The sequence below is a fragment of the Coregonus clupeaformis genome, chromosome 27 (assembly GCF_020615455.1).
Source record: "Coregonus clupeaformis isolate EN_2021a chromosome 27, ASM2061545v1, whole genome shotgun sequence".
Taxonomy (NCBI): domain Eukaryota; kingdom Metazoa; phylum Chordata; class Actinopteri; order Salmoniformes; family Salmonidae; genus Coregonus; species Coregonus clupeaformis.
The window spans coordinates 13,850,213-13,862,807 of NC_059218.1; the positions used below are offsets into that span (position 1 = coordinate 13,850,213).

Genomic DNA, 12,595 nt, shown 5'->3' on the forward strand with positions numbered 1-12,595 from the left:
CTTTGCAGTTTTAAAATAAATCTACAACATTATTCTCAGTCATTGTTTTAAGCCTTTTGAAGTGGTATCACATGCTGACAGCCTTAAACAGGAGTCACTTATCATTAATTGTCAACCTTCTTTGAACGTTGATGTAACATTTTAGATGAGATTCGGACATTGCGTAAAGTTACGCAAAATACGCCAATTTATGCGCCTTTTACTAAACGTCACTGTTCTCTCGCTCCTCCCTCCCGAACCTCCCCCAATTCCCTCCTTCCCCTCTTCCATAGACCCTAATAAGTGATAAACTCTGGGACAGAAAATGGCGACGGCGGGGAGCCGGACCTCGTCGTCAGGAATATATGAATCGAATAACGGCACAAACGTTGGAAGTGGTCCTCAGGGAAACTCAAGCACTCCTGGTCTTCCAAGCTGTCCCGGAAAGGCGAAGAGTAGTACCGGGGAAAACTCGCAATGGAGACGTAAAAAGCTACGGAAAGTCCGAAGTGTGGATCTGGATAAACCTGAGTCGCAGCTCCTTTCTCCCGAGACTGGGACGGCTCCGATATCAGCGCAGCTGCACTTCTTGTCTATTTCCTCGCCTGGTGCTGTCCAGGCTACTTTATTACAGCAAACTCACCACATTCAGCAGAGCAACTCACTAACTGATCACCCTCTCTCAGATAAAACAAGTAATAGTTTGTCTACAGCCGCTCAGGAATTGTTGAAAACTTATTTAAAAAACAGCAACGACCATCTCAGTCCCGATAATGGTGCTACCCGAACTTCAATAGAAGTGAGCGATACACAAAATAGGTAAGGTTTATAAGATTGGCTCTCAGTGCATGGATGTTTGATTATCATTAATACTTTTTATCTTGTTGGTTGCATTCTGTCAGTTGCAGACATAACAGTTTGTAATTTGTAGCAAGGTGTTATATTGATTTGTGAGATTTCCTCATCTTAAAACTTGCAATATCTAGATTTATTAAATTCAAGTGCGTGTTTACTGTAAAGCATGATTTCTTTATGACAGTAAAACGTTTTATTGGTTTATAAATGATTAATTAATAATGATTATGCTTCTTATGTAGGCTATTTATATTTTATCATTATTCAAACGAATATCCCAATTCCAAGACCAGAGAATTCAAGGTCTGAAATGCTCCAACTCTAATCCAGTAGAATGACTTTTTGTGTAAACTATAGAGGCAAAAGTGATACTTTTCACTGCCTATTTACAGATGTGCCATAGCAGCACTAGATTGCACTAGCAATTGGTTGTCTGAGAGTAAGATATTTAAATATCCTCACATTCCACTGAGAAAAAACGTATGTGAAAAGCAACAATATTTAAATATAATTGTTTTATTTATAAAATTGTTGGGGTGAAATAATTGATGTATGACAAACTCAGATTTATAGTATGTCACTTGCTTCAAGATGTTATTCCAATTCTGCTGTTGATCCTTTGCTATGCAATGTTCTACCATTCAAATAAATGTACACACACACACACACACACTACAATATCTCTCTCAAAAACAATGTGACCTGTCATAATAATGTTACTAATTTACTCCTTGTTTTGTAATGGTTGCCATAAAAAATTAGTCAACTTCTAGATATTTATTTTTGTGAGTAGTGTTTAACAATCAACATCTTAGTGTCAGTTATGGTTCCAGGTTATTTTACAGGGCACGCAGGTGCTTAGGCTCACTGAAAACGTAGATTCTGTGTACCTTTACAGAACGAAGAGCCTCGGTTAATGAGTGATTATATAGTGCAAAGATCAGTGAACATAATCACGTGAGAAAGTTGAGAGTCGCCCAGGATGAATGACAGCTTTTTGGAAAATAAAGATTGTGAGACGACAATTTGTTGCAACATGAGACGTTGGCTTTTGGAACTGTACAGATAATGAAAGATGAATAGGATGTTGAAAGCTAAAGAAATTAATGGAAAGAGAGCTGGATTCCATTGTGGCGTTTCTTGTCCAGGATAATGGGCAAGGGCAAACCATCAGAATTCGCTCACCGCACAAACGTAGAATTCCAACAAACAACTGAACCCCATTCACCGAAGACCCACTATTGGACCTCAGAGGCCCAAACCCTTTTCTGACACAATCGTTTTCAAGGTTGAACTTCAGTCCTCTCTCCGCCTATCCTTTAGAAACAACACGATGAAATATACAGAACATTTAGACCTTTCTGTATTAATACAAGTTAACAGAACAGCATTAATAATTGTAAGCAGCATACAGAAATGTTGGTCATTTCACTAACCACGTTTCCTTCCGCAGTTTTTATGCGAGTAAAGTCATACTGTATAAACATTTTTTAAAAACACGACAGCTGTGATGGAAACAGGAAGTTTCGGTACAATTTTATAAATGCTGACAGATCATTTGTTCGTTCGAGAAGATGGGATCTTTTTGTGTCTGTAAAATGATTTACGTGAGAAATGGTTGTGGAAACGCCTTTATGCACAAATATTGACATAATAACCATAATATCGAAGTAAACTTGGAGTCACTCGATGATATGGTGTGTGGTCCTCCCACTACAACTCGGGAAACCATGCAGTTTATTAGACTACAGATGAAATAAGTTATGATGAACTTCACAGGGTGGTGAAAGTGCACGGGGATGAGCTTGATGCTCCTTTCAAATAGATATCGAGGATCTTATTCTGGTGACATGATGATTGATGCTCGACTGCCATTTGACAAATACAGTGCCTTCAAAAAGTATTCATACCCCTTGACTTATTCCACATTTCGTTGTGTTACAGCCTAATTTCAAAATGGATGAAATATATATTTTTTATCTCCCATTACTACACACAATAATACCCAATAATGACAAAGTGAAAACATATTTTTTAGAGGTTTTAGCAAATTTATTGAAAATGAAATACAGAAATGTCTCATTTACATAAGTATTCACACCCCTGAGTCAAAACATGTTAGAATCACCTTTGGCAGTGATTATAGCTGTGAGTCTTTCTGGGTAAGTCTCTTAAGAGCCTTGCAAACCTGGACTGTACAATATTTGCACATTATTCTTAAAAAAATTCTTCAAGCTCTGTCAAGTTGGTTGTTGATCATTGCTAGACAGCCATTTTCAAGTTTTGCCATAGATTTTCAAGCCAATTTAAGTAACAAATGTAACTAGGCCACTCAAGAACATTCAATGTCGTCTTGGTAAGCAACTCCAGTGTATATTTGACCTTGTGTTTTAGGTTATTGTCTTGCTGTAAGGTGAATTTGTCTCCCAGTGTCTGTTGGAAAGCAGACTGAACCAGGTTTTCCTTTAGGTTTTTGCGTGTGCTTAGCTCTATTACGTTTCTTTTTATCCTTCCAAGATGGCGTAGCAGTGTGGTCATGTATTGTGTTGTGTCCTTGTGTAAATAGCCTGATTTTTAGTTTTTTGTATTTTTTTTGTATATATTTCTCTATCTCACTTCCCATCCTTTAACCAAATATACTTTCCTGCAACCCGCCTCACCCAATGTGGAACGGATTCTATTATTTATTTATTTTTATCAAGAACCTACGGCTGACTACTAGCTACTTGCTATTAGCCTCCGTTAGCGGTCTTCACCACTGTCCGTGGCCTGCACTACCTACCTACCAGCCAGCTCTGGACAATTATCGGTCTGCACAGCGTGCTATCGACCCAGAGCATATCGGATTTTCTGCCGGAATCACTGAATCACTGGACCTTAACACCGGATCATCGCAACTAGCTAGCTGCAACCGAATGGCTGTTGTTGGCTAATTCACCACTGTCCCGATGCACCAGTTAGCCTTGAGCTAGCCTCGAGCCAGGCCCATCTCCCGGCTATCTACCTCTCTGTCAACCGGACGGGACCTCCTAGTGTCGACACGGAGCCCCGCCGATCCATCATGACTGGTCTGCCGACGTAATCGTCTGATGTGGTTTCAACAGGTTTCCTGTTGCGACGACCACGAAGATCCATCTGCTAGCCCCGGCCCGCTAGCATGCGCAATCAACAGCCGTGCCTCCTGCTCGCCTGTGCTGTAGCAGCCTACAAACTGCTCCCGAACGTATCTATTGCTGTTCACTGGACCTTATGTTCACTCAGCTACACAGCTGATGCCTGCTGGACTGTTCCTTTACACGGTACCCTATCCTGTTTATCTGTTTAGCCTCAACCCAAACTTTCGTCGCCATTACCAGTTGTTGTCTTAGCACTCTCGAATAACACCTGTGATTGCGTTATGCCTCTCTCCCATTTCAATATGCCTAGCCTATTACTGTTTGGGCTAGTTCTTTTTGTACTATTTCGCTGTAGAACCTCCAGTCCCGCTCAACCAGCCTCAGAGAGCTCCTTTGTCCCACCCCCCATACACGCGGAGACCGGCTCAATCGGTACCTCCAGTGATGCTACCTCTTTCATCGTTACCCAATGCTTAGGTGTACTTCCACTGTACTCATATCCTTCCATATCCTTGTCTGTACATAATGCCCTGAATCTATTCTACAACGCCCGGAAATCTGCCCCTTTTATTCTCTGTACCCAACGCACTAGAAGACCAGTTCTTAAAGCCTTTAGCCATATCCTTATTCTATTCCTCCTCTGTTCCTCTGGTGATGTAGAGGTTAGCCCCTGTAGCCCCCAGTATCACTCCTACTCCCCAGGCGCTATCATTTGTTGACTTCTGTAACAGTAAAAGCCTTGGATTATTGCATGTCAACATCAGAAGCCTTCTCACCAAGTTTGAGTTATTCACTGCGTTAGCACACCCTGCCAACCCTGATGTTCTAGCAGTGTCTGAATCCTGCTTAGGAAGGCCACCAAAAATTCAGACATTTCCATCCCGAAAAACAACCGTCTAGATAGAACTGCCAAAGGGGGTAGCCTGCAGTGCTCTATCATACTATCCAGGTCTGTGCCCAAACAGTTTGAGCTTCTACTTCTAAAAACCCACCTTTCCAGCAATAAGTCTCTCACTGCTGCCGCTTGCTACAGACCCCCCTCAGCCCCTAGTTGTGCCCTGGACACCATATGTGAATTGCTTACCCCCCATCTATCCTCAGAGTTCGTACTGCTTGGTGACCTAAACTGGGATATGCTTAACACCCCGGCCGTCCTACAATCTAAACTAGATGCCCTCAATCTCACACAAATTATCAAGTAACCTACCAGGTACAACCCTAAATACATAAACATGGGCACCCTCATAGATATCATCCTGACTAATTTACCCTCTAAATACACCTCCGCTGTCTTCAACCAGGATCTCAGCGATAACTGCCTCATTGCCTGCATCCGTAATGGGTCCGCGGTCAAACGACCACCCCTCATCACTGTCAAACGCTCCCTAAAACACTTCAGCGAGCAGGCCTTTCTAATTGACCTGGCCTGGGTATCCTGGATGGATATTGACCTCATTCCGTCAGTAGAGGTTGCCTGGATGTTCTTCAAAAGTGCTTTCCTCTCCATCTTAAATAAGCATGCCCCATTCAAAAAATTCAGAACTAAGAAAAGATATAGCCCCTGGTTCACCCCGGATATGACTGCCCTTGACCAGCACAAAAACATCCTCTGGCGTACTGCATTAGCATCGAACAGCCCCCGCGATATGCAACTTTTCAGGGAAGTCAGGAACCAAATAGATAATCAGTTAGGAAAGCAAAGGCTAGCTTTTCAAACATAAATTTGCATCCTGTAGCACTAACTCCAAAAAGTTTTGGGACACTGAAGTCCATGGAGAATAAGAGCACCTTCTCCCAGCTACCCACTGCACTGAGGCTAGGAAACACTGTCACCACCGATAAAGCTACGATAATCGAGAATTTCAATAAGCATTTTGCCATTGCTGGCCATGCTTTCCACCTGGCTACCCCTACCCCGGCCACCAGCTCTGCACTCTCCGCTCCCCCCCCGCTTCTCCTTCACCCAAATTCAGTTAGTTGATGTCCTGAATGAGCTGCAAAATCTGGACCCCTACAAATCAGCTGGGCTAGACAATCTGGCCCATTTCTTTAAAAAATGAGCCGCCGAATTTGTCGCAACCCCTATTACTAGACTGTTCAACCTCTCTTTCGTATCGTCTGAGATCTCCAGAGATTGGAAAGCTGCCGCGGTCATCCCCCTCTTCAAATGGGGTGACACTCTAGATACAAACTGTTACAGACCTATATCCATCCTGCCCTGCCTTTCGAAAGTATTTGAAAGCCAAGTTAACAAACAGATCACCAACCATTTCGAATCCCACTGTACCTTCTCCACTATGCAATCTGGTTTCCTAGCTGGTCATTGGTGCACCTCAGCCACGCTCAAGGTCCTAAACGATATTATAACCGTGATCAATAAAAGACAGTACTGTGCAGCTGTCTTTATCGACCTGGCCAAGGCTTTTGACTCTGTCAATCACCACATTCTTATTGGCAGACTAAATAGCCTTGGTTTCTCAAATGACTGCCTCGCCTGGTTCACCAACTACTTCTCAGAGTTCAATGTGTCAAATCGGAGGGCCTGTTGTCTGGACCTTTGGCAGTCTTTATGGGGGTGCCACAGGGTTCAAATCTCGGGCCGACTCTATTCTCTATGTATATCAATGATGTCGCTCTTGCTGCTGGTGACTCTCAGATCCACCTCTACGCAGACTACATAATTTTGTATACATCTGGCCCTTCATTGGACACTGTGTTAACAAACCTCCAAACGAGCTTCAATGCCATACAACACTCCTTCCGTGGCCTCCAACTGCTCTTAAACGCTAGTAAAACTAAATGCATGCTCTTCAATCGAATGCTGCTTGCACCCGCCCGCCCGACTAGAATCACTACTCTCGGCGGGTTTGAGTTAGAATATGTGGACATCTACAAATACCTAGGTGTCTGGTTAGACTGTAAACTCTCCTTCCATACTCACATTAAGCATCTCCAATCCAAAGTTAAATCTAGAATCGGCTTCCTATTTCGCAACAAAGCCTCCTTCACTCATGCTGCTAAACATGCCCTCGTAAAACTGACTATCCTACCGATCCTTGACTTCGGCGATGTCATTTACAAAATAGCTTCCAACACTCTACTCAGCAAATTGGATGTAGTGTATCACAGTGCCATCCGTTTTGTCACCAAAGCCCCATATACTACCCACCATTGTGACCTGTACGCTCTCGTTGGCTGGCCCTCACTACATATTAGTCACCAAACCCACTGGCTCCAGGTCATCTATAAATCTCTTCTAGGCAAATCCCCGCCTTATCTTAGCTCATTGGTCACCATAGCAACACCCACCCGTAGTATGCGTTCCAGCAGGTATATCTCACTGGTCATCCCCAAAGCCAACACCTCCTTTGGCCGCCATTCCTTCCAGTTCTCTGATGCAAATGACTGGATCGAACTGCAAAAATCTCTGAAGCTGGAGACACTTATCTCCCTCACTATCTTTAAGCATCAGTTGTCAGAGCAGCTTACCGATCACTGCACCTGTACACAGCCCATCTGTAATTAGCCCACCCAACTACCTCATCCCCATATTGTTATTTACATTGTTATTTATTTTGCTAATTTGCACCCCAGTATCTCTATTTGCACATCACCTTCTGCACATCTATCACTCCAGTGTTAATACTAAATTGTAATTATTTTGCACTATGACCTATTTATTGCCTTACCTCCATAACTTACTACATTTGCACAAACTGTATATAGATTTTCTATTGTGTTATTGACTGTATGTTTTGTTTATTCCATATGTATCTCTGTGTTTGTTGTTTTTATCGCACTGCTTTGCTTTATCTTGGCCAGGTCGCAGTTGTAAATGAGAACTTGTTCTCAACTGGCTTACCTGGTTAAATAAAGGTTAAATAAAAAAATACATTTTTTTAAATCATAAAAAACACCCTAGTCCTTGTCGATGACGAGCATACCCATAACATGATGCAGCCACCACCATGCTTGAAAATATGAAGAGTGGTACTCAGTGATATGTTGTGTTCGATTTGCCCCAAACGCTTTGTATTCAGCACATAAAGTTAATTTCTTTGCCACATTTTTTGCAGTTTTACTTTAGGGCCTTGTTGCAAACAGGATGCATGTTTTGGAATAGTTTTATTCTGTACAAGCTTCCTTCTTTTCACTCTGTCATTTAGGTTAGTATTGTGAAGTAACTACAATGTTGTTGATCCATTCTCAGTGTTCTCCCATCACAGCCATTCAACTCTGTAACTGTTTTAAATAAAGTCACCATTGGCCTCATGGTGAAATCCCTGAGCGGTTTCCTTCCTCTCCGCCAACTGCGTTAGGAAGGACGCCTGTATATTTGTAATGACTGGGTGTATTGATACACCATCCAAAGTGTATTTAATAACTACACCATGCTCAAATGGATATTCATAGTCTTTTTTAATTATTTTTACCATCTATGAATAGGTGCCCTTCTTTGTGAGGCATTGGAAAACCTCCCTGGTCTTTGTGGTTGAATCTGTGTTTAGAATTCACTAATCAATTGAGGGACCTTACAGATAATTTTATGTGTGGGGTACAGAGATGAGATAGTCATAATTTTTGTTTTTTTAAACACTATTATTGCACAGTGAGTCCTATTGGCTGGGTGGGGTTGGGGGAATGGGATGGGATGGGAGGTTGGGGGTGGAGGCCCACTTCATTTTTGTTTTATTTTCCTGTATACAGTCGTGGTCAAAAGTTTTGAGAATGACACAAATATACATTTTCACAGTCTGCTGCCTCAGTTTTTATGATGTCAATTTGCATATACTCCAGAATGTTATGAAGAGTGATCAGATGAATTGCAATTAATTGCAAAGTCCCTCTTTGCCATGAAAATTAACTTAATCCCAACAAAAACATTTCCATTGCATTTCAGCCCTGCCACAAAAGAACCAGCTGACATCATGTCAGTGATTCTCTCGTAAACACAGGTGAGAGTGTTGACGAGGACAAGGCTAGAGATCACTCTGTCATGCTGATTGAGTTAGAATAACAGACTGGAAGCTTTAAAAGGAGGGTGGTGCTTGAAATCATTGTTCTTCCTCTGTTAACCATGGTTACATGCAAGGAAACACGTGCCGTCATCATTGCTTTGCACAAAAAGGGTTTCACAGGCAAGGATAATGTTGCTAGTAAGATTGCACCTAAATCAACCATTTATCGGATCATCAAGAACTTCAAGGAGAGAGGTTCAATTGTTGTGAAGAAGGTTTCAGGGCGCCCAAGAAAGTCCAGCAAGCGCCAGGACCATCTCCTAAAGTTGACTGTTGCGGGATCGGGGCACCACCAGTGCAGAGCTTGCTCAGGAATGGCAGCAGGCAGGTGTGAGTGCATCTGTACGAACAGTGAGGCGAATATTTTTGGAGGATGGCCTGGTGTCAAGAAAGGCAGCGGGGAAGCCACTTCTCTCCAGGAAAAACATCAGGGACAGACTGATATTCTGTAAAAGGTACAGGGATTGGACTGCTGAGGACTGGGGTAAAGTCATTTTCTCTGATGAATCCCCTTTCCGATTGTTTGGGGCATCCGGAAAAAAGCTTGTCCAGAGAAGACAAGGTGAGCGCTACCATCAGTCCTGTGTCATGCCAACAGTAAAGCATCCTGAGACCATTCATGTATGGGGTTGCTTCTCAGCCAAGGGAGTGGGCTCACTCACAATTTTGCCTAAGAACACAGCCATGAATAAAGAATGGTACCAACACATCCTCCGAGAGCAACTTCTCCCAACCATCCAAGAACAGTTTGGTGACGAACAATGCCTTTTCCAGCATGATGGAGCACCTTGCCATAAGGCAAAAGTGATAACTAAGTGGCTCGGGGAACAAAACATCGACATTTTGGGTCCATGGCCAGGAAACTCCCCAGACCTTAATCCCATTGAGAACTTGTGGTCGATCCTCAAGAGGTGGGTGGACAAACAAAAACCAACAAATTCGGACGAACTCCAAGCATTGATTATGCAAGAATGGGCTGCCATCAGTCAGGATGTGGCCCAGAAGTTAATTGACAGCATGCCAGGGCGGATTGCAGAGGTCTTGAAAAAGAAGGGTCAACACTGCTAATATTGACTCTTTGCATAAACTTAATGTAATAAAAGCCTTTGACACTTATGGAATGCTTGTAATTATACTTCAGTATACCATAGTAACATCTGACAAAAATATCTAAAAACACTGAAGCAGCAAACTTTGTGAAGGCCAATACTTGTGTCATTCTCAAAACTTTTGACCACGACTGTATACTGAATTTATTATTACTTAAACTTTAAAATCTGATAAAATATTATCAATACTTTGTAGTTACATTGAGGGAAAAAAGTATTTGATCCCCTGCTGATTTTGTATGTTTGCCCATCGACAAAGACATGATCAGTCAATCATTTTAATGGTAGGTTTATTTGAACAGTGAGAGACAGAATAACAAACAAAAAATCCAGAAAAACGCATGTCAAAAATGTTATAAATTGATTTGCATTTTAATGAGGGAAATAAGTATTTGACCCCTCTGCAAAACATGACTTAGTACTTGGTGGCAAAACCCTTGTTGGCAATCACAGAGGTCAGACGTTTCTTGTAGTTGGCCACCTCTCAGGAAGGATTTTGTCCCACTCCTCTTTGCAGATCTTCTCCAAGTCATTAAGGTTTCGAGGCTGACGTTTGGCAACTCGAACCTTCAGCTCCCACCACAGATTTTCTATGGGATTAAGGTCTGGAGACTGGCTAGGCCACTCCAGGACCTTAATGTGCCTCTTCTTGAGCCACTCCTTTGTTGTTTTGGGTCATTTTCAATGCCTGGCTGAGGGAAGGAGGTTCTCACCCAAGATTTGACGGTACTCGTCCCTTTGATGCGGTGAAGTTGTCCTGTCCCCTTAGCAGAAAAACACCCCAAAGCATAATGTTTCCACCTCCATGTTTGACGGTGGGGATGTTGTTCTTGGGGTCATAGGCAGCATTCCTCCTCCTCCAAACACGGCGAGTTGAGTTGATGCCAAAGAGCTCCATTTTGGTCTCATCTGACCACAACACTTTCACCCAGTTCTCCTCTGAATCATTCAGATGTTCATTGGCAAACTTCAGACAGGCCTGTATATGTGCTTTCTTGAGCAGGGGGACCTTGCGGGCGCTGCAGGATTTCAGTCCTTCACGGCGTAGTGTGTTACCAATTGTTTTCTTGGTGATTATGATCACAGCTGCCTTGAGATCATTGACAAGATCCTCCCATGTAGTTCTGGGCTGATTCCTCACCATTCTCATGATCATTGCAACTCCACGAGATGAGATCTTGCATGGTGCCCCAGGCCGAGGGAGATTGACAGTTCTTTTGTGTTTCTGCCATTTGCATATAATCGCACCAACTGTTGTCACCTTCTCACCAAGCTGCTTGGCGATGGTCTTGTAGCCCATTCCAGCCTTGTGTAGGTCTACAATCTTGTCCCTGACATCCTTGGAGAGGTCTTTGGTCTTGACCATGGTGGAGAGTTTGGAATCTGATTGATTGATTGCTTCTGTGGACAGGTGTATTTTATACAGGTAACAAGCTGAGATTAGGAGCACTCCCTTTAAGAGTGTGCTCCTAATCTCAGCTCGTTACCTGTATAAAAGACACCTGGGGGGGTCAAATACTTATTTCCCTCATTAAAATGCAAATCAATTTATAACATTTTTGGCATGTATTTTTCTGGATTTTGTTGTTGTTATTCTATCTCTCACTGTTCAAATAAACCTACCATTAAAATTATAGACTGATAATTTATTTGTCAGTGGGCTAACGTATAAAATCAGCAGGGGATCAAATACTTTTTTCCCTCACTGTATGTACCTTTTTGTGTTTAAAAAAAAAAAGGTCTTATTTTTTCTTCTTCGGAGTGGCAGCCCACAGGTGCAATATGTGAAATAATGTATTGAAAATATTTGAATTGATATTAATTGAAATATTGTACCTGTAACCCCCCCACCCAACGAAAAAAGGACTAAATTAAATACAAATTTGGTGACACTTTTCTTTCTTTGTACACAATATTTGTGCACTTCAGACTAAACTAAAGGGAGGACTCGATGGGCACACTGAACGGCTCATGTCTCACAAGGCCCTTATTTTAATTTCTATAGAGGCCTAAAAGTTAGTATCTGAGGGAGATTCTATAATGGTAGGTACATTATAGTGGAAATGGCCTACCTTTTTGAGGAGTTGCATGGCTTCACTGTGTATGTTATATTATTTATGCCATTGGTGCTCTACATATCCTGACTGCGTTGTGAAGTTGAGGTCTACTGAAGGAGTAAAGCTATCACTTTCACTGCCTGGGGCCAGAACATCGCCCAACCACGTCCTCAGCAGATCACACAAACAAGAAAAGCTGCACCTCCATTGACTTTTCATCCATATCTTCTCAGCTCAGCCATTTTAAGTTGTCGAAGCTCTTGTTTGGCTCTGTGGTATGTTTACAATGAAACTGGATACAATTCACCGGGGCCTTAACCTCAACTGATCAGTTGGCACTTGAAAGGCTGATGATAGTGGAACCTGACTATTGTGATTTTTGAAGGACAGAAGTTTCCTTTGGAAAAGAAGATGCTGGTATGTGGCCAATGGTTGTTTCCTACCCATCGGGGGGTCGCAAT

General features: G+C 42.4%; 1 protein-coding gene across 2 annotated transcripts in view; it reads left to right on the forward strand.

Annotated features, from left to right (window-relative positions):
• Window positions 1-290: 290 nt before the first annotated feature.
• Window positions 291-12,595, forward strand: part of LOC121541398 (mitogen-activated protein kinase kinase kinase 1-like) — a 124,694-nt gene continuing 112,389 nt past the window's right edge. For both annotated transcript variants that reach the window (XM_041850385.2, XM_045208055.1), the window contains exon 1: window positions 291-798. In XM_041850385.2, the coding sequence (XP_041706319.2) occupies window positions 305-798 (494 nt within the window). In that variant the 5' untranslated portion in view covers window positions 291-304. The remainder of the gene's footprint in view (window positions 799-12,595) is intronic.